Source organism: Homalodisca vitripennis, chromosome 1 (genome assembly GCF_021130785.1).
Source record: "Homalodisca vitripennis isolate AUS2020 chromosome 1, UT_GWSS_2.1, whole genome shotgun sequence".
NCBI classification, from domain to species: domain Eukaryota; kingdom Metazoa; phylum Arthropoda; class Insecta; order Hemiptera; family Cicadellidae; genus Homalodisca; species Homalodisca vitripennis.
This window is the reverse complement of record NC_060207.1, coordinates 7,441,538-7,468,158: the sequence shown is the minus strand read 5'-3', so window position 1 is coordinate 7,468,158 and position 26,621 is coordinate 7,441,538. Positions and strand designations below refer to the sequence as shown.

Here is a 26,621-nt window from a genome sequence, read left to right as displayed (position 1 = left end):
ACTTGTGTTTCAAAATTCAAAATATACATCAATTAGAGGAATTACATTTACATTTGTAAATTACACTCCAAACCTATTTTTCTTTGTAATTTCCAGATACAATGAGTTATGCTTTATCACATTATTGAAATAGCTTTACAATAATGTGCATTACTAAAACTATAGATTATATTACAAAGTGTTGTTATAGAACTCTGCCTCCAGCAACTTCAGCCAGGGTGTTTTCGTGGTCAGATCTATACTGAGTTACAGAATGCTCAGACACCAATGAGACTGTGATAGCCCTTACCTTCTACCACCGTAGAGGTAATGGTGCAAAGGAAATCATAAGTTGTTTTTTGGACTTCCCATAAAAAAAGATTTGACAAGTTATATGTATTTTTCTACCACTATCTGTCACTTAAAAACGACGTTTACCCCATCAAGTAAACGTGATCTTTTATAACTGTCATTGTGTATCCAATCAGGTACACATAAGCTTTCGTAAAGCGCATTGTGTGCCCGATTGGGTACACGTTGTTAAGCATTTTCTTATGAGTGTTCTTATTGTTTGCCTGTATTAGTGATTTGTGAAATATGAGCCAGCACTTACAGAAATACCTCAGACAATCATGTATCCTGTCAGACGCAATTTTAGGTAAATTCATTTTTTTAGATACCTCTAAACATTAAAAAACATATTGAAATAATTTTTTTTGCACAAAATTCTAAAGTCCACATACTTCTCATTATAATTATATGTTTAATATAGAAAAACGGTTACGGTTTTTGGTCATTATTAATAAAAAATTTGACAGTATATAAAAAGGCTGAAATTTTTCATCACCATGAACGTGTTAATACATTTATTTTCACTATACAGACATATAGTTGGTTCCATAAAATACACTACCTGTACTTTATATTCAACATATGCTGAAATGGCAAATGCGACAGCAGCAATAATTCCTCCCCAGAACAGCTTCTGTATAGATGTTCTTATCAGTCTCAGTTTGGCCAGCAACGGGTAGATAACCAGCTCAAATAAGGGTATGAAGGCCATTATAAGTACAGGATTGACAACTTGCATCTGATCAGGCATGATTGTGAAGCTGCCAATTTTCCCATTCATATGTACGGCTTGAAATGTCCACCTGGAACCCTGAAAGTATCCATATTTTACACCACTTGTCTCCACTCACATATTTTATCCATGTTGTTATAACTTACATAACAGCTTATACAAGTAAAAGTTGTAATAAAAATTACAGTGGACAGTTGATAGGATTACTGGGCATGACCATTTTATTGCATTCTGTTCTTCACTGGTATTTATTGCTAGTGTAATCTTAATAGTTACGTTATTCATTTAAAATGTGGACATTTAACTTAATCTTCATCCTCGCAAATAAAACAATGTATTGGTTTTCTTAATATGCATTTTTTAGTATTTCTTGTACACTTAAAAAAAATGTAAACCCAATTTTGAGGTATACACAACAACATTATCAACATATATAAGATGTTTCAACTTTAAAAAAATTTTTTGCACACATTTAGGTCCTTATTAGGCAAACAGTTATAAAAAATTGAAATGCTGCAACTTTAACTGTTTATGACTTACAAGTTTCTAAGTTAAAACACACAAAAACGGATTTAAAAATAAACACCAGAAAAACCCAAAGGTAAATACAACAAATACAGTATAGAGAGTGTAGCAACACCTCATATATAGTCAATGTATTAATTATTTATGCTAACTTTTTATATTACATGTGACATAGATAGAAAATAAATGCTACACTAAGCACTGGCACCCGTAATTATTTCTGGTTGACTCCTGTTTCCTTCTCTCATTTCTACATGTTGTACTATCAAACCCTTTTTTTTAATTGTTTTTTTTTGTTGAACAATTAAACAATTTCAGCAAAAAAAAAAAATAATCAAACCCTGCACTCGCAAGTCAGAACCTGTAACTCTGATGGTCTTATCATTTCAACTAGTGAAGATGATAGTTGTACTAGTCATATTACCCCTAAGCTGTAAAGATATGAGATCCAATCTGTATAATAAACCAATAGTCCAACCAGTTTCAGATTAAACCACAGCTATCATTCTGCATCCAACATCATGGAATTTGATGCAACCACCATGAGTTCAGAGGTAACTGTGATCACATAATTGAGTCTCCAACACATAATAACTGGCTCAGGACTGATCATCCAAATGATGCCTTCCTTTTGTTGAGAGGAAATTTATTAAAATGTACATGACAGGCATAATTACAATCTGGGATTCCAGCCAAACAGCTGAGGCAGCATGCCCACTGCTTCTCCCATTAGTACTTTCTACACAGACGTTCTTCAGCATCACGAGGAAGACCATTTTGAGTCCTACACTCAATGCAACTTTGAAGTGGACTTCGCTAAAATGACTGGAGATAATGATTTTTTACGATTTTCAGACTTCTAAGACTTCTAAAAGTGAAGGTCAGGGAGCAGAGTACTAATCTACTATTATACACAATAGCATTAAAAAGCCCATGGGCACATGTTTTGACACCCACAATCATTTCCAAAGTGAAGCACATACAAAGTGCTCAGCAATCTTAATTCTCAAATGTAAATTTACTAAGAAAGAAACTTTAAAGCAAGACAGGAGAAATGGATCAACATTTTTAATTGTTTTTGATGCTTTAGTCTTCTTTATAAAACAACCTGAAACATCATGTTAGCAATGAAGGAAACGGGATTTTCTGGGCAAATGTCCGGAAAAATCCGGTTTCCTTCACAATCCTTCCATCGTCAAAAATAACCTTCAAACAAAGGACATTTGCAATGTTTTTATGTGGTATGAACTGGAAATTTTGAAAGAAAGTTTGTAAGCATTACTCTATTTCAATAAAAAAAACATACAACATATGAATGAAATTGTACTTAGGTTAAATAAAGCTGGAAAACAATGATTTGCAGGAATATGTTACATTAATGATGGCTAGCCTAACATGAGTAGGTCTATTTTTAACCATGAATCAACAACTTGCAGTACTTTTTATTTTCAGCAATTATGATCATGAGAATGAAACAAGAGCTTGAGATAAGCTGTGATTTGAGCTATTTTAATAAACAAATGTTAACAGCTTACCTGTTGATCATATAAAGCCCAGAACAAAATTGTTGGTGAAAAGAGATAAATTAATTCTAAAAGGATCTTTGTATCTCGAACTAGCTCTGAACTGCACTTTTCTTCTGCATGATCCAGCCAGTGTTGTTTTTTCTCCTTGCCGAACAATTTACCCCAAACTCCTCTCTGTAATAAATTATGACATACCCATTAGCTTTATGTATTACATTAAAACTGTGGAGTTATTAATTTTTATTTAATTTCATTTACAAGGTGGTGTAAAATGCATACAACGTTATATTTGTTTATAATAGATATTTTATTTTGATCAGCAAATTGTTATCCTAATCCTCACATAATTTTTGAATAGTTTGTGAATCATGTTCAATAAACAAATCAAGAGATTCCTTCAATGTTCCACACATGATAAAAACTTTATTTTTACATAACAAGTTTTAAACTGCTTTGTCTTCAGTATGTATATTATCTAGTAGGGGGAAATGGAAAAAAAAACAATACAGTATTGATATTTAAAATTTTATTCGAAATATATCAGGAGTTTTAAACTACCCTCGCAGCAACATACATAATATGATAAAATAATATCACATTGACTGCAGTGCATTTGTATTACTACTACTTCCACTGTCCTAAAATTGGTACATGACCACCATAGTGAAGGTGAAGGTAGCTACATGGATCTAAAACTTTTTAAAATGCTACTTAAGTTTATTTCATGTTTTCTAGATTGCTCTTTCTTAACCACCTTGGTGCAGTTGATAAAATTATACATACTAGCAAAATTTGTACTCAAGATCTATGCACTAGATCCTCCTGACAACTATAGTAACTACTTTTAATGATTGGTTCAGGATTATATTATTGACAACTTGTTTCATAAACAACCTGTACAAAATAACATTCTTTTTATTTGACAAAGTACAGTTACAAGATTTTGGCAAAATAACATTTAAATGTCCTCCAACAACAAAAAAGTTTTCATTTAAATGTACTAAAACAGAAATATGTAAAATAATTTTGACTCTTAAAATCAAGTCATCCAGTGCTTATGATAAGATTCCCATGACATTCACTACATTTTCAAAAGATGTCAGCAATATTTAATTATATTATTCATAGAGTGTAATAATTTGAATGATTATTAATTTGAGTCAATTGACACTATTTAGCTTAGAGAACGTGGGAAAGTCATAAACGTTATGTTTTTGTAAACCTCAATGTTATTACAAACTCAAAATATATTCAAATCAAATCAAATCATTTATTGTCAGGACACTACAATCTATATATATAAAAATGAAACTGTTCGTGTGTAACAGCATCACTCACAAACGGCTGGACGGATTCGCCTAATTTTTTTTTTTAATTTGTTCGTCTTGATCTGTAGAAGGTTATAGGATACTTTTTATCCCTTTCCCGATTCAGGATTCCGCCCCACTGGTTACAGAAATACCCGTAAGAAATGCATTGCAGCAAACATATGTTATTAAGTGAAAGAGTCTTTTCAAATTTTTAATCAGCTGTTCTTTGTAAACATATATAATGCGACAAAAAATTGTTGTTATTTTTGACAGTAACTAAGTAAACATAAATATTTTTGACGTTTCTATGTAAACAAACATTTTTTGACATTTACAACGTGTCACAAATGTCAAATTTTTGATAAACGTGATTTGATATCTTTTTTACAATTTCCAAGAACAGTGTTATTTTCCATCAGTAAAAGGTTTAAAAAAATAGGCAAGTATTTTTGTTTTCTCATGTAAATATTCTTTGAAGAATGTAAATATCATTGAAGCAACGATTTTGTCGGGAACATCTGCCGGGGAAGATGTCTTCATCCCTCGCATCCCCTTAATTCCATCCGACTTGCCATTTGAATTTAAGAGACTTCAGTTCCCCGTTCGACTTGCGTTCGCAATGACGATTAATAAGGCACAAGGACAATCACTTAACGTCGCAGGAATCCATCTGGAACCCTCATGTTTCTCGCACGGTCAATTATACGTCGCTTGCTCAAGAGTCGGAAACCCGAAGAACCTTTATATTTATGCTCCAAATAATACAACTAATAACGTTGTTTACCAAAACGCATTAAAATAAACAAAAAACTTTTATAATAGATTTTATGATATGCTACGATGTATTAGTAGAGCAATAAATTAATTGGAAAAACGTATAATAAAATTAGTATTTCTTTTCGATGCTTGATTGATGTAGCCCTCTCTACTGCCACGCGAGCGGAGCCGCGGGTTTAGGCTAGTAGTGTATAACAACGTCAACAAGTTGTAACATGTGAAACTAGTTAAAGAAACATACTATTACTAGCATTGTAAAATTCATTTACACTATATATACACTTCTTAAGCAACATGTTTTTTATGGAGGTTTCAAACCTAGGCCTAGATAATATTTTTATATGTTCAGGTAAAGCATTGTACAATTTTATTCCCAGATACCTAAAGCTACTTTGCGTGCTTGTGTATTTACACTTCATCAGCAACAGATCATTCCTATTTCTCGTAAAATAGTTGTTATGGTTATCACTAAGGCTAACAAGGTCATTCAAGTTATCTTTAACTTACATCAAAACACTTAATACATAAACGGATGGCAGGGTTAAAATATTAAACTTTGCAAACCAAGCTTTACAGTGATCTCTGTTAGATACACCAGCAATCAATCTAACAGCCCTTTTTTGCAGAATAAAAAGTTTTGTTGCATACTGTGTATTGCCCCATAAGGTGATTCCATAAGTGATAAAGCTATGAACATAAGCATAGTATACAAACAATAAATAATCAGTTGAAATTGTGCCCTTTAATGCCCTAATTAAGAAAACACCTTTAGCAACTCGAGAATTATATACAAAAATAATATGTTAAGTATAATTCTTGGAATTGTTTTGACATTTTAATCTAAATCATTACAAAATGCTAAAAATTGACCTGCCATCAGAGAGTAATATAACTGCCAGCTTGATGGTTAAACCTTTAAAAATTTAATTCTTAATTTGTATAAATATAACAGTATGTTATTATAAACTTACTCCAATACATTTTGATACTTCGACCAAGATGTTTCCTTGAGGATTTTTCATGGTATATAGAGATTTTCCACAAACGAATACAACTGGAAAAATAACACATTTTTATATATTACATAATGAATAGATAAATGTTTGACTTTGAGCATATAATGCACGGTAATTAATTAAGCATAGTAATACATATCATTCAAATGATTAGAATTTAAGTTATTATATAGAAACAGTTCAATAAAAATTTAATGTCAAAATACGAAACAATTTTGTTATAAAATATTTGTATTAACTAATAAGAACTACATATGTTTTATTTTGTAATTAACATTGTTTTAAAGAATAACTTTAAATTAACTTTTTAATTTGCCATCAAAATACTAACGTTATCCTTGTAATACCACAAATAAAATTAAGAACGCAGAAAAAATACATTACATAATATTATATGGGTATTAGAAAAACAGAAAGCGTTGAATTTGTACATACTTTTACAGGCCTAGCTCATACACAATTTCTATTACTTAGAATACTATAACTTAGAAACTAAGGTAACAACACATGCACAGAATGTCCTGCTAGCTGCAAGCATTCATACGACACTCCACTCAGCCGTAGTAAAGTTAGCATTGGAAGTTTGACCTCAACATTCATTGCCATCAGCTGCTAGCACTTTCAAGTTTTCTATTTGTTTAGATAATGAATGTCATATTTCATTCTTGAACAAAATAATTTAGTTTTACTGAGTTTAAGCAGTAATTTTACACATTTTTTAATATAAAGTGAGGACAATCCATATTTTTGTGGAAATTTCCTAAACATGTCACTTTATTGTTTTTGAACTAACTACATATACATGTGTACAGTCAACATTTTATAAAAATTAAGCTAAATTGTTTAATTTGTTGAAATTGAGTTTGAATACTAAATTAAATACATTTTGATAAGATATTGAAAATATAATTAGTGACTAACAACTCTTAAACCCAAAATAGAGCAAAAAGAGGTCACAGAAATAGTTGAGCACATGTCTAATATCTTCTTTAAAACATTTAAAAATAAACTAGATACATGATTATCTGATGTTGGTGGGTCTAATAAAATAGTTGACATTTCAGATAAGGCAGACTACTATTACAAAATTGCTTCCGGTTGGTATTAATATCTAAAAACTGAGTTCTTTGTTTGAAGTTTTTTTGAAAATGGAAGTATTGTGAAGGAAACTAGATTTTTCCGGACATTTGCCATCGTTCAGTGAAACAAGATGGTGTTACTGATTTCTTGTTTCACTGAACGAAGGTAAATGTTCGGAAAGATTTTGTTTCCTTCTAAAAACTGAATAACGGCATCAGACACACATGTACAGAGAGGATCAGCAGTGTACATTATGTAGTTACTTATTTATAAAGTGTCTTAGCTCAAAAGCCACCTTTACTGTTATACATCTTGATTTTAAGTTCATATAATAGTAATGTTAATCCTCTAACACTTTACAACCTACACTATTATTGGTCGTAAAATTATGAGCATTTCTCATAAAAAAAAAATTAATCAATGCACATCTAAACACAATTTTTAGTTTTTCATATTGTTAAAAAAAATCTCAATTGCTATGTACTTTACTTTATATTAAAAAGTATTCATTTACAAGAAAAGAAAAAAGTGTTTGGATTCTTAGTAACTAATTCTTCAAAATGAGAAATAACCGTGATTCTATTACCTAAAATAAAAGTGTAAAAGTATCTGACATTTATCATTGGTCATATTAGGTACAAATTAAGATTGTTTCATTATATTTCACCTTAGTTACTTAAGTAAAAACTATAAATAAGTAACAAAAAAAGTTTTATTTTAAGAATCAATAGTATTTAAATTTTATTTTTTCTTTTGATATACACAAAAGATTTCTGATAATTATGTACTATGTAGTATACTTTTTTAAATAATTAAAAAATTGAGAAACTATCTTGTGAAAAACGTACCCAGTGCTGTTATCATTAGTGCAGCAGGAACACCAAACGCTAATGGGTAGCAGGAATCTGCACCAAAACAACTCATCACCCTCAGTTCAGGGGTAAGATAGGTGGATATCAGGCTACCAGCGTTGATGGAGAAGTAGAATACACTGAAGAATGAAGCCAACTGTTTCTCTTGCTGAGGTACAACAAACTGGTCACCTCCAAATGATGAGACACATGGTTTGATCCCTCCCGTACCAACTGCTATTAGGAAGAGGCCCAGAAGAGAAAACGCCCTAAAATAAATGGTATCAATAAATAAATTATTATTATGGTATTAAAATAAACAAGCTTTGGTATATTTATTTTAACCTAGTTTGTAATTATGTATTAGGTTAGCTATTACCTGAAGAAGAGATCAGATTGCAGATCTCAAAACGTAGTGTTATTGATTTTTTGTTTCACTGAACAATGGCAAATGTCCGGAAAAATCCTGTTTCCTTTAAAGGCTAGTTTGCACAAGCATCACAGGAACAATGAGCTCCTGTCTAACCCTGGCACTTGAAGCAGTCCTGGGATACACTCCTCTGGGGGAGGAGGTGATGAAGAGAGCCGCATTAAGCACAATAAAGCTTCCTGAGTACAAAGATGATAAAGTTTACCTTTCAGAAGGCCATTATGAAAATAACCCAGGAATTTCATGAGGCTGAAATGATAACCAACATAGCAGAAAGAATGGTTAAGAAAGTTAAGAAATACTCCTTTGAAAAATCATACGTAGTCTCTATTGAAGATAAAGGAAAAATGGAGTTAATAAGAGGTCTACCCTACTAAAAGAGTCCAGAAGTTCTATATAGATGGTTCAGGCCTTGACTTTAGGGCAGGATTCGGTATATACGGACCAGAAATTAACCTAGCTGTGCCCCTGGGAAAACAAGCCATGGTCTTCCAAACGGAGTAAGACCTCAGGATTAAGACAATAAAAAAATGTTTATCTCTCCTTATGCTAAATGGTGGACATCTCTCCTAGATGTAAGGAGAATATAAGAAGTAAGGATGCTGACAGGACATGGTCCCCTCAGAAAACTATGAAGGTGGGCCATAGTCAGGCTGATAAATGCAGACTCTGCAGAGAAGCAGAAGAATCAGCAGAACATAAATATGGCTAATTTGTCCTGCCATATCTACAATTAGGGGCATATCTTCTCAGTCCCAAGGATATCAGAGAACAGGAGCCCTCAAATTTGATAGACTTCTGTAAAAGTCTCAGATTCTGAGGACACAAACATAAGTAAGGCAGGTGCAAAGGTCCTTTTAGGACTATTTACGGAGACAACTGTCTTTTTCAATCAGGAAAAATGTTCTTTTAGATACTCAATGATAAAACACTACTATATAAAACTCCCTGAATGAATTGTCATTTTGGTTTGTGTATGCATATGCTGTGGCAAATTATGGAATTTGTTAGACACATGATTACAAAACAGTTAGAAAAATTAGGATACAGCTCTGAAAAAATTTCATTAATCTCAGCCTTTGACAGCTCAGATTATAGCCTGATTAAGTTTGTATGTGGGTTATTACCCACATACAAACTTAACCATTTATAAATCTAATAGTGGAAACTAAGAAAATTATATGGATTGAGTAATGGGACAATGGGATTGTAAGGAGGTGTTTGTTCCACAAGGCTCAGTTCTGGATCCTGTTTTGTTTGTTATATTTTTAGGAAGACATCTGTGCCTTAGTGTTATCCTGTTATCTATCCTTACAAATCTCTTCTACTTATAGAGATAAAATGTAGAACCTGCTACAATTGCTTCCTTTATTGCAATCTACATGGTTGGCCAGTATTGTATCTCTAACAATTTTGAATTATTGGAGACTAAATAAATCACCTATGAGAGATACAAGGAACTAGATTTTATAATAACACCAGTTCAGATCTTGATTATTGAATATAGCTTTCTGGCATCTCATGTATTGTACTGTTGTATATAAGTTGTAAAATAATGCTTCCTTTGATATAAAATATACAACTGCATAACTGTAGAGTTAAGATCCAGTTCACCTTCCTTTTCAGTGCAAAGTCTAGAATCTGACATCTGAGTCCTGGAATCTGGGGTTATGTTTGTCTGTAGACATCCAAAAGTACTTTGGCAAGTCCACTGTCATATATTAATTTGCTTAACTATGTTTTCAGTTTAATGACACCTCAAGAAGAGGACCATATAATGATGGTAAATAACCAAAATCCTGTCATAACTTAAAATCAACCATCATTAATAATAAATTTTAAACAAAGAAGTTTGAATACATGAACTTAAATTTAATTATTGTTGACAAATGTAACAAGAAGTGTTACAGAAATCTGCCATTGTTTGGTTTGAAACAGATAAAAATATCTGTTTGTCATAGAAATGAATCTTCTTCCTCTATGATTAAAATTTTCCATGGTGGGTAACATAGTTTGGCGCAGTTTATTAATACTAATTATTAACAAACCACATTTGAACAACATAATAGGGAGAAATATAACTACACATATTTGGTAAACTTAAAAAAAAACTTGAAAAGTGAAAGGATGTAATAAAACTGCAAGAAAACAACACTGTGAGGAACTTTAGTAAATACTCAAAATATAAAGGCAGTGTCATGGTTATAGTTTTAATTCAAATAACAAAAAATAACTTTTGAGCTATTTAATAAGAGATAACAAGTACAACTTACGTATGGTTGATTGGAAGTGAGAAGTTGGAGGCTGTCGACAAAGTGATGTTTCCAATCACATAGAGGATGGACAAGTAGAGAATGGTTCTTTTCATGGAAAATAAAACAAGTCAGATAAATTACAATTCTATTTTCTAGTAGAGGATAAAATATTTTGTTTCTGAAGTAATAACAGTTTTACTTATGATTTATTTGACTATTGTTTATTTACAAAATTCTGTTTTTACTAGTAATTTGGATATTAGCAATAAAAGTCAGTTAATAATATTCAGGAAAGGAGCCCACCCGTCATTTTGTCTGGGGCTATCAAAGTAGTGTACAACCCAGCTTTGAAAAAACTCTTAAGAGCGGATGGCTTTACCTGCAGAACAGCAGATATATATATATAATTTAATTTAAATAAATATTGAATCACAAAAAGTACTTTTGTGATGTGTCTGAAGAAGATAGCCTTGCTATCGAAAGGCCTCACAAAAACAAAAATATTAAATATTGGTTTTATGTTTTAATGTAAGCCAGATTTAAGATAATTTATTTTGTTGATTGGAGTTATGTGTTTAATAGTTGGTTTTTTTTTAGATAAACATAAAGAAACCATTCAACCATGTGGTTCTAATTTCACCTCTATACTTTATTCAAAAATACAGAAATTATTCATTCATTCTAAAGCATTCTGATGAATGTATATATTTGAAATTACATTGTTAAAATTACTAATTTTTTTATTTAAGGAGAGACCGATCCCCTTTACTTAATTACTTGTTGAATTATATTTTTGTATTGAAAATGAATTTTATATTTTATACAGTTATTCTAATATATATTTATTTAAGTATGTGCTAATATAATAAATTTAATTAGTAGTGAAATAATAAATTAAATTATTTCTTGGTCAAGAAATTTCTATAATAATATAACAGAAATGGAACAGAATAAAAACAGTTATTCTAAAAGTTTATGTATTAATCAACATACCTGAATTTCCCCAAGAAGCAGTCAGCAATAATTGCCCCAATGATGGGGAAAAAATAACACAGCATGACAAAACTATGGTAGATGATAGTGGCATCATCTTCAGAGTACTTCAACATTTGCTGTAGATAGATTGCTAAAATGGCTAAAAATGGGAACCAACACTTTCATTAATAATCTGCTACATTAATAATCTCAAATAAATAGTTACTTGTATTAAACATTATTTTTATTTAACAAATATACATAACAGTATTAATTATTTAACTACACTACTCTGTTATCAGCAGGAAAAGAAACTAAATTATGAACACTCCAGTAAAATAGTAAAAATCTAGTAGTAATAATTTACTCAAAACATCTTCTTTTAATTTGAGTATGTCTGCAATTTAACAATCACTAGTTAACTTTACTGAAATAATGAAATCTAAGTGGAATTCTAGGGAGCCAATGTTTTAGTACTACCACCCCTCTTTCTCTCTCTTAAGAGATCAGTCTTAAGAGCTGACTATAGCTGATGGGTGGCCATCTTGATTTTAGCCCTATAAGAACAATGTTAAACTCCAAACATTTGTGTTTGGCCGTAAAATTATTACAAATATCTCATTTTAAAGATATGATTAACACACATCCAAATGCTTTGTAGTTTTTTCAATATTTTTATTGGTTTTTAAATCAAAAGCACACATTTTTACTGTACTTTATTGTTTCATTACTAAACAAGTATTCATATTAAAAGGAAAACTAAAACATGTTTGGATGTGTATTGATCACATCTTTAAAGTGATTGTTTGTACCACCTTAAGGCTGGAGAGATAGATTTCTAAAATAGATTTTTTATACAAATTGATTTTTTGGGTCAACATAATAGTTTTCCATATACTAGTTATTTGACAGAAAGTTAAATAGAAGTTATATAAATCCATAAAGATATATTTATACAATTATACTTACTTCTATTCCCATAGTAGCAAAATCGCTCACAGAATTCATTGCTGATTATGAAAAACACTTGTTTCGGATACTTTAAATTCTGTAACAAAAATTATCCTATGAATAAAGACTCCTAAAAATAAATACCAAAATAATAATACACTTTTTTGCATCTATTTAAGAACTAAGTGGGAAACCAAATCCATTTCAGAGAGATCAATCCAGAAGCAATATTTAAAAGTAGTTGATTAATATTTAATTTGAAAGCAATACTCATTTTGTAATAAAACCTTCATAATTTGTGTGTGCGTGCTCGCGTGGGTGTGTGTGTGTTTAATTAGTTATATTAATTAGCTGATACCCATGGTTCCACATGCAATTTTCGACTGACAGAAATCTCCATGTATAGCCGTATTAAATTGCATAGCATTGCTAAGACTGGTGATGATCATTGGAAAATACACATAAGACTCATTGGACTTAAAGTCTATATGACCGGGCCCTGAAATTGAAGAGTGAAATAATTTTTTAAGTACCAAATTACTCTAGTTTTTATGAAATAGTTTAAGATATTTTATTGAATACAGTAGCTCTAAGCATTTCTGTATTAGGCCAGTGGAGAGGAATCCTAAAATCAGAATCCGAAGCTTTCTAGTGAGACTTCTTTCTAGTGATGTAATATGAAGAACCCCTACGATAATTTTGAAACGGAAGAGGGCGTATTTAAGGTATCATATTATTTCAGTGTTCATGCCAAATTAAAAAAAAACCCATGTGTAGTAGATTTTACATTTCATAAGGACAAGCGTCCAAACTTTCACATCTATAATATTTATGACTATGTAAAATCTCCAGATATGTGCTTGCTTCACAGGCCACCCAACTTGCTGTCCTTGTTTGTAGCCTCACTTTTCACTCTTGGAAAGTATAAGTATCTGTAATGTTAACCTGACACAATACCATATAAGTCCTTGCCTGATTGTTACCTCTAACTGTTGTACTACCCTCTTTGCTTGGTTCAGTCTAGAAATTATATTTATTTTTATATACCTAATCAGTATTACATTTCTTATCAGTGCAAAATGGACTTACTCCCCTTGATAGTTTACTTGCCCCTTAAAAAGTGAATTGTGTCTGGTGGATTGATTTGTAATTTAATTTGCAATAAAAATGGCTCGCTTGTTTCCTAAAATTGTAGTCATGGAGGGATAGGCTTGTTAGTTGTGTCAGTGCGCATGTTTTTATTTATCCCGCTGTTGTAAGTATTCTGTGACACAACATCAAAGTAACCCAATATCGGGTACCCTACACCTGTATGTTCACAATTCTGTTCATTAAGTAGAATGTTGTAGCAATGTTAGAATAATATCCAGAATACACTAAATGGTTTGAGTGCATTACTGCCACCATCTATAGTTAAACTTAAATTTACTATTGTCATGCCTGTTTGTAGTACATTAATGCCTCTCAAAATACTTGCAATTTCCTGTTTTCTTGGGAACTCTAAAATTTATATTTCCAACCTTTAAATTTGTCTTTGCGTAAAAACTTAATTGATATTATTACAGACGTTTAAATCAAAATATAATAAAACTAAATCAGTCCGGATGTACTCAATATGTTCAAGAGCACTTATCAAAAAACAGCTTTTTATTTTTATTTATATAGATTGACGTAAAGTTGCAACTCAACAAAATAATGTTCAAATTAATAAAATGTTGTTTTTGTAATGCAGATTCTTCGGTATTTTGTTTAAGATAAAGCAGTGTGAGAAAAGTAAAAGTACTATTCTCTATATCCATCTTAAGTAATTAAATTTTAACCAGACAATGTATAGCATTTCTTACCTTTTTACCTTCTTCGGGATTATCAGAGTTGTTTGCAATGGTTCCATTTGAAGCTGAAAAATGAAAAAAACTTTAAATTTCAACTGAAAATTGATAGTCCTAAAATTAGGTACAAATTTTTTTTTCAAAATATACTAGACAATTTATTCATTATTTCTAAGTTACTAGGATTTTATAGAAAATCTAAATTTGCTGAGGATCACAGCCAGAAAGCTATATTCAATAATCAAGACATGAACTTGTGTTATTATAAAATCTGATTACTTTTATCTCTCAAAGGTGATTTATTTAGTCTCAAATAATTCAAAATTGTTAGATATACAATACTGGCCAACATTGTAGATTGCAATAAAGGAGTCAATATAATTGTAGCAGGTTCTAAATTTTATCTCTATAAATAGAAGAGATTTGTGAAGATAGATAACATGGTAACACTAAGGCACAGATGTTTTCCTAAAATTAGAACAAACATAACAGGATCCAGAACTGAGCCTTGTGGAACAAACACCTCTTTACAACAACCCACTGTTCCATTACTCCACCCATGTAATTTTCTTAGTTTTCACTATTAGGTTTATAAATGGTAAAGTTTTTATGTGGGTTTTATCAGGCTATGATCTGAGCTGTCAAAGGCTGAGGTCAATGAAATTGCTCAGAGCTGTATCCTGATTTTCCAACTGTTTTGTAATTATGTGTTCAACAAATTCTGTCAAAGCTGTAATGGTGGAGTTTCCTGAAATGGAGCCATGTTGTATCGCAGTTATAGTGTTATTAAGGGTTATATGCAGTCAAAGCAGTTTAAAAAAACTATTTTTCTGTTACTTTGGAAAGAACTGGGGTCAAGGATTAAGGGCAGTAGTTTTTAACCAAATATGTTTAAGTACAGTACTTTAAAAAGGTAAAAAATTGTGATTGAATAAGATATTTTACAATTAGTTTGCTTAGAAAAATCATTATACAAATTGTTGTTTCAACAGTACATTACATTTCATAGAAGTAAGGGAAGACAGTAAAATGCAATTAATGAAGCAGAGATGCTCAGCAAGAATATAGACCATCAACAAAACTATCTTATCCGAATAGACGTTGGTGATTTTGTATTGCTCCAAATTTGATGCTCAGCTTCTAATTTACTGGATTACCATCAAATTACAAATGTACTTTTTCGTAAACGATATCTGTTCAGTACAAAGGGACTTTTTATAATCCAGTGAATACAAAAGTCCACTTAGAATACAAAAGTCCAGTGTTATTAAGTCTACTTAATAACAACAGTAGACTTAATACTACTTTCAATATAATCAGAATCTTCATTGGAGCCCTTAATCATCTTTATCATAACGAGGCACAGACTTCTTAATTAATTATAAAATTGTGGTGCTATCTGATTTTGAATTGTTTAATTAATTATTTTTAGAAATATTTATAGCTACAGCGTACACAATAAAAACCTCTTTTCATGAATCTGAACACTTACTATTTTGAATGGTTTTGTCCATTGGTTGAAAAGAAAAAAATAGTTCTCCAACTGTTTTTATACAAGAAAAGTTTTGTATTTATTTAAGAAAGTACGGTACAATGTTTCACAGATTTTTCATACCACAAGCTAAATTCCCCCATACTGTTCCTAATCAATTTGAACACGACTGGCAAAGTTCCGATTGGCTAGGTAGCACGATTTGGGCTTTACCGATTGTTACAGTTATGAGTTAGGGTTCCCACTTAACTTTAATCATCAAATTGACGGCTCTTTCGCGGTTTTACGGTAAAAAAAATAGTAATTTCACGGTAGATAGTTTTTATCAACATTACGAATGAAATATATATAATAAGAATATATTTTCCACACGGAGTGGCAGATTTCAGTGTCTAGCGCCAAAACGCGCCACGATTGCGTGCAGTGAGTGACCTAAGCATCAGCACTTGGGCGACTGTTGCTGGTTCTTGCGTCTCAATTCAGCTTGAATACATAATATGTGTTTCAGTTTCTCAGATGCGGCGAAATGGTGAAACTATTTAAAACATTTCCTAATCTCACTAACGGTGTCGACGATTTGTGCAGAAATGGACGGATGCTTTAAAAATAGGAATTGATTTCAGGTCTTGGCTACGACACAGGCAGCAAGAGGCGCGCTATGCGTCCAGCGGTATGGTTTGCGCAAGTCTAATCACGGCAACTCGCGACGATCGGTCCTGGCGCGATTTTTAGAGCTATATCACGAAGCGGTTGGCTGTGGCAACGGTATTGCGAGACCCTTTTAGACGTCCAACGCAAGTTCCAGCGCTCTAATGCGACTCAAGTCCTCCTTCCCCGCCTCATTCAGCAGCAGTCTCTTGATGAGATCACAAATGAAGAATATTTTTTATAACTTTTCGCCGTGTCGTGATTTAAGTTGACACAGAAGAGACTGAAAACTGCCAAGATAGTTTAGAGTTTATTCCATCTTGAGTTCCAGGTGTCAATGAAGTCCTTTTAACTAGTGCTACTGCAATCAGAGCTTAGGGAAGTCGACAGAATTTCCTAAAATTAATTATTACCAAATGTCCGAAAACTCATTAAATGAACAAGTGTGGAACATTAACTTATTTCTTGATTCCACAACAAAGGATTACAATCTACGTCTATTATAAGCCGTTCGAAGTTAAGTCGAACATTTTCAACAGTAAAACAATGTTAATATCGATCAATATCATCAGAACTGAAATTGAAACCTGTATTCAAGCTGAATAGAGACGCGAGAACCGGCAACGCCAAACGTGCCGAGTCCAGAGTCACTGTAAATACTTGTGGTGCGTTTTGGCGCTAATTACTGAAATCGGCCACTCCTTGTGAAAGCACCGATGCTTACCCATTGTTTGCAACTCCATAAATCCAATAGGCAAGCAGTTGGTGATAAAGAGTGAAAAGCCGAGTTCGGCGTTTTGTTGCCCGTGAAAAACCTGCTTGATGGTGTATTGAATCACATTATGGAGCAGTTCACACGTGCGAGTGCAAGCTGGTCGATCGCAACTTGCAGGCACGACTATCGCAAACTATCGCCGCCACTACAGGGTCGCAGCCGACCGCAACGTGCAGGCGCGACTATCGCAAACAACCGCCACTACAGGGTCGCAGCCGACCGCAACGTGCAGGCGCGCCTATCGCAAACAACCGCCACTACAGGGTCGCAGCCGACCGCAACGTGCTGGCGCGCCTATCGCAAACAACCGCCATTACAGGGTCGCAGCCGACCGCAACGTGCAGGTACCTGCATGTATGTCTAAATATACCTTCTATATATATATCTCACTCTAGTGAACATTTCCTAAAATTGTTATTTAAATAATTGACGCCGCCTTTAACCTAACCATCTGAATTTAGTTTTTGTCACTGAAATCATATGAGGTAGTCAATAAAATATCATGAAATGTTGGACAGAAATTTCAGAGGTACTTATAAAAAACAGTTTTACTCAAAATTAAATCATGTGGAAGGCCGTGGGTATTTATTAAACTTTTAATTTTTACATTTTTCAGGTAAGATAGCAAGACATTAACTATCTTACTGAATCACAGTTTCATCCTGGAACAATGAGAACATTCAAATCTTGAATTACATATGAATAAAAGTAAGACCTTATAGGAATGTTCTGCCATTCTTATAGTTTGTTGTTAAGGTAATTTATTCTTCTAATAACGATAATAATTGTTAATTTTTATAGAGCTGTGAAATCAATTGAGTAGATCTGTTGCAAATGTTTACCTAATCAGATCAATTTATTTTTACGAGCACTGACTGTCACACCAGCTGATACAGAAAGCATGCTCAGTCATTCATTCATGCCTGACTGCGGCATGTGAGGTACTTGGATAACCTTATCACCACAGCTTCAGTTATCTATCCATGACAATAAGCTGTGTTCATGATAGTATTAACATGATGCTAATCCAATACACTTTACCTCACTTTCTATCGGCTACAAATAGGAGGAGATCACAACGCATAACTGTGTGCATTAACAAATAGAATATTACAACAATTAGAGGTGCTACTGCTATCTTCTGAAACACTGTACCAGTGGCATAACTAAGAGAGGGATGAGCGGAATAGAATCCCTGAAAAATGTTTGAAATGTACATAACACCAACTGGATTTGTTTGAAATACACCAGTTAAATGTTTTACTTAAAATTTGGCCAATTTAAATTTAGATTTATTCCATACCCGTGTGCGACATGCTCTTCAATCAAACTCCTCCCCCTCCCCTCCCCCCAAAAAGACAAGTCCTAGTTACACCACTAGACATGTCAGTGATACAAATAAAAAATTTACACACAAGGCTGTTTTCTAATACAATGAAAATTGGATCTTACCTATAATTCACAGATCAGGTAGAAGTCATAAGGCCATATAATTATTATTATTGGCTTTGACAGGTGATTAAAACACATTTATCATCTGCTGATTAAGCCAAGTCCATAAATATAATGGATAATGGTGTGTTAAGAGAGTTTTTAAAACTTGTGGGGCAAATCACTGAGATTTTCAAAATACATATAGGCCTGTATGTTAACCAGGGGCCCTAAGAATGACCATGTAAAATTTCAGTATAACCAGTACAGTCGTTTTTACGTGTTTGAGTAACACACAAACGAACAAACAGAAAGACATCATTTTATTTTTATACAATATTATAGATTATAAGCAGTGTGATTTTACTGATTCGTTCTATAAATATTTACAAAAATAAAAGTGTTTTTGTAAGATTATTATTGAATATCTAAAATAATTACAAATTAACAAGGCTTGGTTCTTTTAGTTTAATACTAACAGCATAGCAGTCAGGGTCATGCCCAGAGGGGGAAGTACTCCTTCCAAAATTACAATATTGAAGAATAACGAATACCAACACACATGACACTAATAAATAACATCTGATAGTGTAATAAATGAAATAGTCTATGGTTTTATAATTAAAACTAATAGTATATAGACTAGTGGTAAGGCAAGTGTAGGCCTATTATACTGTGATCCCTCACAAAATATAATTCTGAGCATGTCTCTGATAATATGGGGGAAACTTAGCTGTACCAAATACCAACAGTGATGTAAAGTTTTTTACAAACAATTATTTTTATGAATCAAGTAGTCATGATTTAAAAGTGTAATTTTTCACATCTGAGAAAAACAGAATATTTAAATGAAATATTTCAAAAGTAAACTAATTCAAATTCGAATTTATGTTATTTTGAAAACTTAATGTGACAATCTTCAAAGTAAAACTCTCAAACCCTTTTATGATAATATAATTTAAATGTATTAAATTATTCTTTTAAAAGTAATTCACATTAGTTGAAATATTTACTTAAACAATATATACATGTTTCTTGACTATAAACCTGAAGTGTAGAAGATTCAATAAAATATAAAATAGATATGATGTACAGAACAGAGTGCATATATTGGTTTTAATATAGTTTTACCAATCTAAAACTTGTCCAAAATTGTAAAACTAATTCATTTTGATCTGGATTTTTTATACTGTAACAAATTTGATCCCTTACAGAAAAATTACCATTTTTTAATAATTAATCGTCTAAGTAGTAATAAAAATCAACTTGAGTGATAAAAATAATTTTGCGTCTTTTGTTAAGATAAGCATTAATGAGAATTGGCTTGATCATAAAATCGGGATAAACAAAGAAACAAATTAATTTCACCAACATTTTTGTAAAAGTGATGTTGGAACAATACACAGTATAATTTTTCTTCTCTCCTTTACTTCATCACACTTGAATAGTTAATTAAGAACTCACTTACAAAACCTCTATTGCTGTGATTATGTTAGCACTTTGTTTAATTTTCTTTATATTATCAACCCGTCTTTTATTTGATTCTGATTAATTTTTATATCATACTCACATTCTATTGAATTAATTATTAAATAGAAAAAATCTTTTGTATTCCTCATTTTAAGTATAAACAATGAGAAAAATAATATGAAAACTAAGAGTTAGCATAGGTATTCAAAAAAATTTTTACCATTAATATGCCAATACAAAAAAGTATTTATAATTATTTTTTATTACATTCAATGAATATTCTGTAAATATGACAAGTGTTACAGATATATTTAATTTCCCAGTTAAGATAAATGTACTCAATTGTCACAATATGTTTAAAAGTAATGTGTTCTAATTTATTCTTTAACTGCTTGTTGGGCTTCACATTGTTTACCATTTGGATTATGCATGATCATTTCTAAATTTATTCATAAATAATGTCATTGGTAAATATTTACAATTAAAATTAAATTATTTTTATTTACTCAAAACTAATAATGTATGTTTAGATTACAAAATTGTATAATATATTTAAACAATTCTTACATACGCACAGTTAAGTTCTGCAATATCCTCGTGGGAAGTCATGTCGCTACTACTGCTACTACTAAGCTTGTCAGCTGTTGGACAGATATGGTATCACAACACTTTTCTCTCTTGAGAACATGTCAAAGCAGACGGTTATCTATGTTCACCAGTCACGTGCTTATCAGAATATTGTAGGTGAAGCTTATCAATCAAAATTTAAGAGAGACTGTGGTATTTCCAACGAACACGAGTATTTTATGGATCCTATAAATTTTAGGGTACAATATAAACTGTCATACTTGTCCAAGGCTGTATTTACAATTTATTATAGATACTTAGTGTTGACATGGGATTAGTTTTTAATTTCATCATTTTTATTTGCCACAAAAATGCACAATATCATTTACAAAGTCATAAATACAGCTCATTATTACAGCCAAATCAAAATCGTAAAACTAACAATAATGAAGCCTATACAGAACAACAGTGATTGTAACAGATTATAAAACCGCAATATCATTATAAATCAATATTTTTAATTTTTTTAAATTCATTTAAACTATAAAATGGAAACAACCAGGAATATAAATTATTTTTAAATCTGTCAAAGGGATATGAGCTATTTTGTCTTTCAACAAAATTATAAACCTTCAAAGATACCACAACATAACTGTTAAGGGTTTTACTTAACTGACATTGTCCAATTTCCAATATGGTTTGGGCATTCATTTTGTTCTTTAGTAATATTTGATAAAATTTCTATTTATAAAGAACTTTAAGGCGATTTAGAAACAAATTATTTATTAAGTTAAAGAGGTCAATTTTAAACTTAAAAAAATATTAATAATAATAATAATAAGTAAAACAGACCTTATGAATTTGCATTTCCATTAAATTATACCCTACCATTTTTTTTTAAATTTTAGCATATGTCTGTTTGTGTTGCCATTAAAAGTTAATTATTGATGAATGGCTTAAGCCTATAAAACTGTAAATTTTGTAGCTATTGTCTTGTAAAGAATTAGCGGATGTGTAATAATTAAAAATAAATGTTTCTTGCTTTCAAAATGGTTGTTTTAAAACTTTAATGTTGAATTTATTTGTTAAAAACCAAGAAGTTCAACAACGGGACAATGTTTAATGCTTATATGTTAAAATTTGATTATGTAAATATTATTTTAGACATTGATTGTACAAATAAAGTAGTAATGCATTCGTACCATTGTCCTTTATACAATTTGAATTCATAACATTAAAAAAAATATATATATATATATATATATATATATATATATATATTTAGAAAGAGAGAACAATGTGCTCATTGTTTTATCAGGTGCACAGTTGAGTGTGAAATGGAGCTAAACTGAAAAAACAATCTGAATGGAGTTTAGCTCCAATACACACTCAATTGTGCATCTGATGAGACAATGAGCACATCTCTACATTGGATTAAACCATCCAATTTTGTAGTCTAGGTGCCTCTGATGTCAAAACGATGCAAAGAATCGTTTTTAACTTCTTCGTCACAATTTTTTTTATCTCTTCACATGTGGACTCCAGATTCCAGGAATCAAGTTTGTGGCAGTGTCGCCTTTTAGACAATGTACTGAGCGGAAGGTGCAATGGAGCTAAACTCAACATTTAGATTAAATCAACCCTTCCCATGGCTAAGTTATGTACACAAACAACTTTTTTTAACATTGGCACTATATTTTGGTAAAAACTGTCTTTAGATGCATAGACTGTATAAAATATATATCAGAAAAAAATTAATGTTTTACATTAATGAATCTACACATATTTTATCATTCACGATACTATGCTAATGTAGTTAAACTGCCAAAAATAATTAAACAGAAAATCTGACAAATTTGCTGTTTTACTTGTATTTTTTCTGTGGATCATAAACAACAAGGAACAGTCACCTAACAAATCGGGAAACCAAATCCAAACAGATAATAAATATTATCTTTTCCAAGAATAGAATCCCATTACTTAAGTATGCAACCCAAGTATCAGTATTTTAAAAGTGCCTTGTACAATGCCACAGATTGTATAAGGAAAATATTACTGATAAAGGAAAATTTCTAGTATTTGTTGAGAGGTACGTAGAGATTACCACAATTACTAACTAAAATTTCAGGCTTATAAAAGATCTATGTATACAAGTATACATGAAAGCAGAAACACAGTGCTTACTACAATACAACATTTAAGTAGTATTTTGACTGTATAGAAACAATTATAAAAACTATGATAACAAGAAAAAGAGGATGTCAAAAAACAAAAATGTACAGGCTATCTATACATTTTATTGAGCCAGCCAAATGCTGAATCTGTTAGAAGGATGTTAGGGGCAGTATAACAATTCCATATTAATTAGCATGTTTATGAATATTTAAAAACATCACTTTATGTAACAAACTGATTATAATCATAAGAGCCTGGTAGAAGTCAGACGATAGTATACAAAATAGAATAACGTTCCCAAAACATTCCAATTTTTACTATGTAGGGATTTTGAAATTAGGTTATAAATGAGAACAATCCGAACCAGGTCATAGCCTGAGTCATGAAAAAGTCATTCATTGATTTTTATGTTAAACACATTTGGAAGACCCAAAAACCACACCAAAATATAAATGTGCTTTCTACAAAACCTATCTGGTTCATAAAAACCAAACCAGATACAGTATTTTTACAATCTAACTATTCATAAGATTTAGTTTTTGTAATGTTACACAAAAAAGAAAATATGTAGGTTATCCAAAGAATCTGTAACAAATCCTTAAGCTTAAAGACTACCAGTTTCATCTCAACCGAACAAGTATGTTGAAAAGTTAATTTTATTATTCATTGATAACCATTAAAGTCATTTCAAATATTGATTGAAATAAAAATTGCTTTATTGCATCTTACTGTTATAAATGTGTTGGATGTCTAAGAGGTACAGATACAGGTTCTAATCAGCAAGGATGGGTGGTCATAAGTTGCAATAATAATTGGTGGCAAAGAACCAATGAATGTTACTTTGAACATATGGTCTATACATGTCCTATACACACCAAAACTAAGGGGATAGAACCCCTTCTCTAAAAGCACTAAAAATGTATATGACAGTAATCCAGCTTGTTTGAAATTAAGTAAATACTTTTCTTTGCATTAGGCATACATCATTTATTTATATTTATTCCATAACATCCAGTATGGTGCGCTCTTCAATCAGATTCATCTTCCATCCCAAAGCCAAGTCCTAGTTATGCAAGCAGATCCTCTTACGTAGATGATGGAGTCAGAAACTTGTGTACAGAAAGTCTCTAAGATAAGAAGCGATAGCAATACAGAATAATTCAGATAAGAAATCTTACCAATGCAAGTCCTGTCCAGATAAGTGAGATATTGTGGGGGGAAAACCAGGAAATCTGTGCTGAGATAAGACAATCTATTTTCATACTCAAAGAGGATGTATGTGGTACAGAGAACTATTACTCATCTGTATCTGCTTTGAAAGTGGTGTTAACAATGATAAAATAAGTACAAAAGGGGGCAATAACTCAGACCTAAAACATTTTCTGTATTTTAAATTAAAATGATATATTTTATAGTTCCAAAAATGAAACAAGTTTAAAAAGACTGTTTTAATGTTTTATTTTTCAAATAGTCGAATTAAAGCCTATAACGTTAGATTATTGTTACTAATTATTAGTCTAAACAAGGCAAAACAAATTATATTTAGAAAATATCACTATAGATATGTTTTACTATTTTTCATCCTTAAAATAGTTTTTAGTAATTGGAAATAATATAGTAGTATTGTACTTTTTGGAACCATTTATATTATGTTTGCATGTCTTTGATCTACATTAGCATTACAGTATGATCTAAACGAATTTGGGAAAGTAAAAACTGAACTCGTAAATAAACACTACTAGATATTGTACTTTGTTTTGGTTTTCTATTGTAAACATTTTATTTGTTTTTTGTAAATTTCTACAACGAACATAGTAAATTACAAACAATATTCTCAGTTGAGAATGAATTCTAAGCAGTTGCTTCAAAGGAATATTGAAAACAGCAAACTAATTAATTATTAAATGAGATATTAGGTCAGGGTTCAAGTTTTATGTAATTCTTTGACTTGCAGATTTTTCTAAAAAAAAAAACAGATGTTTAAAAAATGAGTGTTTATCAATACTTGCAATTTGGGATGTTTAATTTAATTCACCCAAGGAAGATGGGAGCAAAATTATTAAGAGGCTAAATGGGTTAAATGGTTAGGTGATAACAGTCATTAATAATAATACGGAAATTGGGTTTGAATAATACAGTTTAACCCTTTTACCGCCACAAATATATGCAATTTGGTACAGCATGACTGCAACGTCACTAACTGAAAGTCGCTAATCCAACAACTCGTGCTACATCTGAAAAATGTCATGAATATTTAACTAAATTGCTAACATCTTTTGAAACGATTAAAAATCCCCTTATACAATAGCTAGAGCTATAATTTTTGTTTTGTTTGTCTTTAATTGTTTTACATCTATATATATATATATATATATATATATATATATATATATATATATATATATATATATATAAATAGTTTGAAAAGCTTACTTTATAAGTTTATTAGTTTGAATTATACTTGCTTTAAAATTCTTTTATAATCTTAAAAAAAAAAAATGATTAAGATAATGTTAATACAATTTTGTATTACATGTTAAAAAATATAAGAAAAAAGGAACAAAATGTGTACCCCTGACACAAATTATTCTGTGTAAAAGAAGTAATTTCTTACTGTTGGGTCACAATAACACTATTTGAGATCTTACACTGTGTTAGTGTTCAAAATTAGATGTACTAATGAAACTCACTGCAGATAACTGCTTAGTACAAAAATATTCAAAGCCAAAGCTTTTTCTCAATACATTTACTTGTTTGTTGACGAGCAACAAAAGTTCCAGCTGAGTGAATTGTCTGCTGATGTAAACAAACTAGTCAAGCCAATCTGGATTGGGCTCTTAGTACTTTTATTGTTGATTTTGTCGTAATATAAGTTTGTTTTAGTTTTCAATCTATTGTAAATATAGGAGTAAAGTGCAATTAAAATAATGTAATCAGTTTTGGGCCTCATTTTCACGTGAGAATACGTAACTTTTATTACTTTGGATAGAGTTGCTAGGTCGTAATACTGAAACAATACGTGAATTATTCATTTAGTATTATTTATGTTTCTGATGGCTACAAGTACAAATGAATGACATTAGCGATATACTAGATGACGATTTAATATCAAGTGATGAAGAGATCGATTTGCCTCCTCCACCTGATCTAGGCCTACAGATCTCCAACAATAGCCATTTATATATATTTTATTACAAAACAAAAGAAATAAGTGAAAATACACATATTCAATAAAAAAAATATGACTTGGTGCACCATCTTTAAAATATACATTAAACTTAGGATTTTGGTTTAAAAACAACACAATATTTGTTTTTAGTATTAAATTATATAGTAAAAATATAATTTTGTAACAAAAATTATACCTTGTTTTACTCTGTATTTAAAGCCTAATTGTATAAAAAAATCATGCATTACCCTATTTTTTCAAAATAAAAAGTGTTAGTTTAAAATATAACACTGTACTTTAACTGAA

General features: G+C 31.0%; 1 protein-coding gene across 1 annotated transcript in view; it reads right to left on the bottom strand.

Moving 5' to 3' along the window:
• LOC124356786 (peptide transporter family 1-like) overlaps positions 1-21,080 on the bottom strand; it is a 39,131-nt gene extending 18,051 nt beyond the window's left edge. The window contains exons 1-9 of the mRNA XM_046807996.1: positions 20,980-21,080; positions 14,604-14,656; positions 12,778-12,856; positions 11,827-11,968; positions 10,852-10,938; positions 8,146-8,417; positions 6,173-6,255; positions 3,124-3,288; positions 893-1,141 (exon numbers count right to left, since the gene is read on the bottom strand). Coding sequence (XP_046663952.1) covers positions 893-1,141; positions 3,124-3,288; positions 6,173-6,255; positions 8,146-8,417; positions 10,852-10,938; positions 11,827-11,968; positions 12,778-12,856; positions 14,604-14,656; positions 20,980-21,013 — 1,164 coding nt within the window. The 5' untranslated portion in view covers positions 21,014-21,080. The remainder of the gene's footprint in view (positions 1-892; positions 1,142-3,123; positions 3,289-6,172; positions 6,256-8,145; positions 8,418-10,851; positions 10,939-11,826; positions 11,969-12,777; positions 12,857-14,603; positions 14,657-20,979) is intronic.
• Between the last annotated feature and the right edge of the window lie 5,541 nt (positions 21,081-26,621).